The sequence below is a fragment of the Oncorhynchus clarkii genome, chromosome 21 (genome assembly GCF_045791955.1).
Source record: "Oncorhynchus clarkii lewisi isolate Uvic-CL-2024 chromosome 21, UVic_Ocla_1.0, whole genome shotgun sequence".
In the NCBI taxonomy this organism is placed as follows: Eukaryota; Metazoa; Chordata; class Actinopteri; order Salmoniformes; family Salmonidae; genus Oncorhynchus; species Oncorhynchus clarkii.
This window is the reverse complement of record NC_092167.1, coordinates 10,720,332-10,727,768: the sequence shown is the minus strand read 5'-3', so window position 1 is coordinate 10,727,768 and position 7,437 is coordinate 10,720,332. Positions and strand designations below refer to the sequence as shown.

At 41.3% G+C, this 7,437-nt stretch overlaps 1 protein-coding gene across 1 annotated transcript; it reads left to right on the top strand.

The window, feature by feature from the left end:
• Positions 1–3,352: 3,352 nt before the first annotated feature.
• Positions 3,353–6,639, top strand: LOC139378518 (guanylyl cyclase-activating protein 1-like). The gene is made up of 4 exons (XM_071120758.1): positions 3,353–3,672; positions 5,388–5,537; positions 5,631–5,724; positions 5,826–6,639. The coding sequence occupies exons 1-4, from the start codon at positions 3,475–3,477 to the stop codon at positions 5,951–5,953; spliced, it is 570 nt and encodes a 189-aa protein (XP_070976859.1). The 5' UTR covers positions 3,353–3,474; the 3' UTR covers positions 5,954–6,639.
• Positions 6,640–7,437: the final 798 nt, after the last annotated feature.

Genomic DNA, 7,437 nt, shown 5'->3' with positions numbered 1-7,437 from the left:
AATGTGTATTCTTTTATTATTGTATTTACTTATTTTATTTGTACAAACTGTGAAAATACTATATGAATGGCAGCATTGTATTCAAAATCATGCCAACAATAATCCCTAAAGTTGCAAATGTGTTGACTGTTGGCTGGATGTGTGAAGTTGGCTGGATGTCCTTTGGGTGGACCATTTTTGTTACACACATGAAACTGTTGTTAGAGTGAAAAACCCAGCAGCATTGCAGTTCTTGACACAGACCGGTGTGCCTGGCACCTACTACCATACCCCAATCAAAGGCACTTAAATCTTTTGTCTTGCCCATTCACCCTCTAAATGGCACACACACACTCGATGTCTCAAGGCTTAAAAATCCTTCTTGAACCGGTCTCCTCCCCTTCACCTACAGATTGAAGGGGATTTAACAAGTGACATCAATTAGGGATCATAGACTGTCCAGGTGAAAGCTATGTCATGGAAAGAGGTGTCCTTAATGTTTTGTATCCTCAGTGTATATCACAGGTGTCAAACTCATTCCACGGAGGGCTGAGTGTCTGCGGGTTTTCACTCCTCCCTTGTACTCGATAGAGGAATTCAATCAAATCAAATCCAATTTTGTCACACGCCGAATACAACAGGTGTAAATCTTACAGTGAAATGCTTACTTACAAGCTCTTAACCAACAATGCAGTTAAGAAAAATATAAATAAATAAAGTAACAAATAATTAAAGGGCAGCAGTAAAATAACAATAGCGAGGCTATATACAGGGGGTCGGGGTACAGAGTCAATGGGCAGGGGCACTGGTTAGTCGAGGTAATTGAGGTAATATACATGTGGGTAGAGTTATTAAAGTCACTTATGCATACATAATAAGAGAGTAGCAGCAGTGTAAAATAGGGGGGGCAATGCAAGTAGTCTGGGTAGCCATTTGATTACATATTCAGTAGTCTTATGGCTTGGGGGTTGAAGCTGTTTAGAAGCCTCTTGGACCTAGACTTGGCGCTTCGGTACCGCTTGCCGTGCTGTAGCAGAGAGAACAGTCTATGACTAGGGTGGCTGGAGTCTTTGACATTTTTTAGGGCCTTCCTCTGACACCGCCTGGTATAAAGGTCCTGGATGGCAGGAAGCTTGGCCTCAGTGATGTACTGGGCCGTCCGCATTACCCTCTGTAGAGCCTTGTGGTCGGAGGCCGAGCAGTTGCCATAACAGACATTGATGCAACCAGTCAGATGCTCTCGATGGTGCAGCTGTAGAACCTTTTGAGGACCCATGCCAAATCTTTTCAGTCTCCTGAAGGGAATAGGTTTTTGTCATGCCCTCTTCATGACTATCTTGGTGTGCTTAGACCATGTTTGTTTGTTGGTGATGTGGACACCAAGGAACTTGAAGCTCTCAACTTGCTCCACTAAGGTCACCCACTAGTAAGGAACTCCCCTCACCTGGTTGTTTAGGGCTCTATTGAAAGGGAAAAAACAAACCTGCAGACATGCAGCCCCACATGGGAATGAGTTTGACACCCCTGGTCTAGATAAAGCCTTTAAAGATGGAATACACATTAGGGGAAACGGCACCACTGTCTCTCAAATTTGGCCGTACGTGTCCTCTTCTTGATATGCCACACCTGTCTGGTGGATGGGTTACCTTGGCAAGGGAGAAATGTTCACTAACAGGAATGTAAACACATTTCTGCATATCATTTTGGAGAAATAAGCTTTTTGTGCGAATTGTGGGATCTTTTTCAGCTCATGAAACAGGGGCTCAACACTTTACATGTTGCGTTTATATTATTGTTCAGTATAGTAATATCCCAAACGGATATGAAAGTTTCACCATTAAGGATTCCAGCTTTAAGAACCAGTCAAGCAAACTGTTTTGGGGATTTCTGTGAAAGCTACAGCATGTACTCTGTACTGTAGTCTAAGTAAGAAACCTCTAACCGACTGTAGGATGTGCCACAATGTTATATCTGGGCCTAAGTGCCACAGTTGAAGTACTTTATTGTGCATTATGCTAAATCCACTGCTTGTCTGGCCTCAATGTTCCTGTTGGGCTGCATGAAGAATCAAAGTCTGGCACTGTAATACAGAAAGCATGTTCTTGTAGTCATGATGAAGTTATTTGTGAGTAATGACCTGGGCCTACTTGGTCTATGAATGTGAAGGAATCTCAATAAACCAAACTAAACACAGAACTGTGACATTCTTCACTATTTTCTTCCCTTTCCAGTTAAATGCCACACAGACACATGGTCCTGATTGACATAGGCTTGCAAATAGGTGAGAACATGAAATGATTCCAGATTGTTAGAGAACTTCTTGTCACCCTAAGAGTTAGTCTGCTGTTGCTGTTTTAAAGAGCTCAGTCTTCAATGAAAACATAATTTCCAGAAACAGTAGCATTTCCTTTACAATTGCTGATCCAGAGAAGCTCATATGTATGACTAATGATGCTGTAGTGCATTCAGTGGTGGAAAAAGTACTCAAGTCATACTTGAGTAAAAGTGAAAGTAAATGCGTTACATCAAATTCCTTCGATTAAGAAAACCAGATGGCACACTCCAACATCATTTAGAAACAGTATTTGTGAGTCTGCCTGATCAGAGGCAGCAGGGATGACAATGCTTTATCGTGATAGGTACGTGAATTGGACCATATTGCTGTCCTGCCTTAGCATTTGAAATGTAAAAGTTGTCAAAAATATAAATAGTAAAGTACAGACACCCCAAAAAAACTACTTAAGGTCCAATGCAGCAATTTTTTAAATCTCAATATCAAATAATTTCTGGCTAACAATTAAGTACCTTACTGTGATGGTTTAATTAAAATTGTCAAAGAGCAATTTCTCAAGCAAGAATTTTGCTAGGACTGTCTGGGAGTTGTCTGAGTAGGGAGGGGAAAACTGAATATTAGCTGTTATTGGCCGAGAGGTTTTGAACTCTTTTATTGGTCTATTAAATAATTTACAGCCTGGTGATGTCACCAGGCAGACCAAAACTCCATCCCACTAAAACAGGCTGAAATTTCAGGCAGCCTTTTCAAACAACTCTTACACTAAAAATAATATAATTTTCACAGTATTATTCCAACCTCAGTGTGGAAATATATATAAAAACACAGGAATATCACGTTTTTGACTGCACCGGGCCATTAAATAGTACTTATCAGTTTGGGAAGAGAATACCAAGGTGTTAGTCAGTGTCCCATGGTTGGTGGACAGTGTACAGTCCTCCTTTCCTCCAATGGGACCTTAAGCCTTTTATCAGCTGCTTCACCTGGGTTACAGCCAATTAGAAACAAGGAGAACACAACAGGGTGTGGCCCGTCCGACCTGATACAAAAGCCCCAGCCGGTGCCCACCTCCTCCCCAGGTCCCATCGTTGTGTGACTGTGAAGAGCGATACCCTCCGCTTCACAGTAGACCAATAGGGCTCTTAAGTCGACCGCCAACCCCGTCTTTCGACACTTCACAACAGTCAGTCGACTGTACAGACATGGGTAACGCTACAGGATCCACCGTGGAAGATCTCCAGGCGGTGGAGAAGCACCTCTGGTATAAGAAGTTCATGACCGAGTGTCCTTCGGGTCAGCTCACCCTGCATGAGTTCAAGCAGTTCTTTGGGCTCCGGGGACTGGATGCTGAGGCCAACGCCTACATCGAGCAGATGTTCCGCACGTTCGATATGAACAAGGTAAGACGATGCGGCATTCATTGAACCGAGGCTGCTTGCAAAGGGGATGCTATAGGCTAAAATAGGCGTTACATTTATGTCAAAGTAGGAACGCCTCAGGCACACTCAAAATGGTGAAGGGGACACCTTACCAACAGAGGTATGTATAAGGATATGATTGGCTGTATTGTAAATGTATGCACTAATTACAAGTGCACCTAAATATATAGTATTGTCATAATGCCAATACTCAAATAATACCCCTAGTTCTCCATTTCCAAACGCTAAAGTACATTTTAAAAAGTGTACATCTTAAACCAGAAAGTATCTACAGTTAAACATAGGGAATCTCTTGAATCCAAGGGTTTTGTTTAGACTAGTCTTCCAGATGAGTTTGAAGAAGCTAATCGTCTCACAAGTACTAAGGCTCAATTTACACAACTATATTTAGTAACCCTGTCACCTTTGATTATAATATTATAATAGGCTGGGATTGGATTCATATGCGATTTAGTACGAGGATTATTTTGAGAGACAAGTTGTCAATATCTCTGTGGTAGGAGTGTGGTCTGAGTTGATCTACTATTCTCTTTAGAAAGACAGCACCAGGTTCTGGTACTCTCCAGTACATTCTGGTTGATTTCAGAATCAATTCAATAATTTCAGCATCAGAGACAGCTGATTTAAATTAGTAATAACTTATGTGAAAGTTTAATGACGGAACATGATGCATGTGAACAGTTGGTTACACTGATCAGAATATTGAATGTTCACTTATAAGGGAGATTCAAGCAATTTCTTTGATCATATTGAAGCCTAAGGAATGTCCAGATCTCAAGAGCTGTGTGCCAGAATAGACCGTTGTCTTTTGAGTTTCCCATTTCTGTCAGTAGCTAGTAGTTCTATGGGTGTAGCTGGGGAGGTTGGTACTATGGTACTATTCCCTGGGGACAGAACTGAGTGACTAACTGCTATTTTCAGATCTTCAGGACAGTGCAGTAATTGTGTTATAAAACAGGATGTTTGAATCCTGTCATACTGCACTTCTTAATCAGAATCCAATCTTAGATTGTGCACGTCAGCCCAATTCTGATATTTCTTTTCAACCAATCACAGATCTTTTTCAGAGCTGATCTGATTGGTCAGAGACCAATTAGTGAAAAGAAGATGATGTCAGTGTAAACGCAGCCATAGTTAAGTGAGGGAGGGTGTCAGTGTAAAGCTGAGGGAAGTGCGACTCATTTGGGTTGACCCAGAGGGCACGAATGCTGCCAAGTAATTTTGTAGGATCTTAAATGGGAGCCAGTTTTCTACAGCAGGAAAATAATCCTATATCAACAGGAAATGTGAATTATGTGGATTATAATCAATGGACATTTTTTTGAAGGGGTTGATGCGTTTTTCATGAGAGAAAATCAAGTCTGAAATGTCAAAGTGGAAATTAAACTTCAGAAGCCTTTTTAAACCTCAAATACACTACAGATTTAAAAAGTCTTACATTGCAGGAAAGTTAACCTGCAACAGGGTGATCAAATTAAGATCCTACATCTGTAGGTGTTCCCACGGCCTTGGCACAGATCAGTGTGAAGATAATCCCCCAGAGATTATACATAGTTATCATCTCTGATAATGGATCTTCTAAGCAGAACATGATCACCTACATCTTGAGGAGATGACTGAGATAATCTGAGATGGTAAAAAGAGGTGTTCCAACTAACACGCTTTCCTTTTTACAGGATGGCTACATAGACTTCTTGGAGTATGTGGCTGCTCTGAGCCTGGTGATGCGGGGTAAAATGGAACATAAGCTCCGCTGGTACTTTAAGCTGTATGATGTGGACGGCAACGGGTGCATTGATCGAAGTGAGCTGCTAAACATCATAAAGGTATAGAGACCAGTCCAGTAATGCAGTGCTGTACAATGGAATCTGTCTCACACAAAGGCATGCAGGCTAACTGTTGCCTTTTGTCTTATTCAGGCTATCCGTGCAATCAATGGGAATGAAAACCAGGAAGTTGATGCGGAGGAGTTCACCAACCGGGTGTTTGATAAGATAGATGTCAACGGAGATGGCGAGTGTCCACTTCTTTTTTTGTCAGACTTGTAGCGTTGTGAGTTCTGTCCCTTTCCATTTCAGGTTAAAAACCTCTTAACCTTGTCTTCTACCCATCAGGGGAGCTGTCTTTGGAGGAGTTTGTGGCGGGGGCTCACACTGACGAAGACTTCATGGAAGTGATGATGAAGACCTTGGATCTCACCCACATAGTCGCCATGATCCACAATCGGAGGCACAGTGTTTAGAGTCTGCAGAAGGGCCACATAGGAACTGAGCCATGAGCCCTCTCAAAAGTTCTAGCCCAGATTTGTATAAAGACAATCTTTATCTTAGCAATGCTGAAGGGCCATGCTTTAAATGCATTCTTTGTTGTCGGAATTCACAAGAGGTTGAATGACGATGAAAAATGCCCTTTGCCTGCATACAAATGACTCAGTCAACCATCGCTGGCTGGTTAGTGCCCTTGTGCATGATCTAAATCTCTGAGAGGTCTACATAATGAGAGAAAGATCATCTCTCACACCGTCAGCTGAACCGGAGACCCAACTAGGTCATAACATAAGGAGGGTGAAGGATAAAGAGGGTGGAGGGAGTGGTGGGGTTCTATTGGTGGAAGTTATAATTCATCTACTTTCCTCCCAGAACAGTCAGCTCAAATATGACTAGAACCCAAGTTTATTTTGTGCCATGATTAAACGGTCCAGTTCCTCAAGAAACGGGTACTTCCACAAGTTAGGGATCTTAACTTTGATACTTGTCACAAAATGCACTTAGTAAAAGAATAAGACCAGCATGTTTTAACATTGCACTGGCCCCAGTTGTTAGGAGATTAAAGTTAGCATTTGTAGGACTTCATTCATTTGAAGGAATATCTTAACAGAACTACATTCTAATGTTTTCCCTACAAGACAGTAAAATGTAAAAAACTAAATTGTGCAAATTTGTTTCTGTGAGTGTGAGACATTATGCATGAATGATCACTGCTCTCGCCTAGTGGGCATTAGAATTAACTTTATTACAGTAGTAGTCAAGTTTGGACACCTACTCATTCAAGTATTTTTCTTAATATTTTACTAACACATATGGAATCATGTAGTAACCCCAAAAAAGTGTGCAAATCAAAAATATTTGATATTCTTCAAAGTAGCCACCCTTTGACTTGATGACAGCTATGCACACTCTTGGTATTATCTCAACCAGCTTCATGAGGTAGTCACCTGGAATGCATTTCAACTAACAGATGTGCCTTGATTACTTTATATATTTTTTATTTCTTTCCCTCTTAATGCGTTTGAGACAATCACTTGTGTTGTGGCAAGGTAGGGGTGGTATACAGAAGATGGTCTTTTACCAAATAGGGCTAAGTACATATTACGGCAAGAATAGCTCAAATAAGCAAAGAAAAATGACAGTCCATTATTACTATTAAGACATGAAGGTCAGTCAATACGGAACATTTCTAGAACTTTGAAAGTGTCTTCAAGTTCAGTCGCAAAATCCATCAAGCGCTATGATGAAACTGGCTCTCATGAGGACCATCACAGGAAAGGAAGACCCAGAGATGCCTCTGCTGCAGAGGAAAAGTTAGAGTTACCAGCCTCAGAAATTGCAGCCCAAATAAATGCTTCAAAGTTCAAGTAACAGACACATCTCAACATCAACTGTTTAGAGGAGACTGCATGAATCAGCCCTTCATGGTCGAATCGCTGCAAAGAAACAACTACTAAAG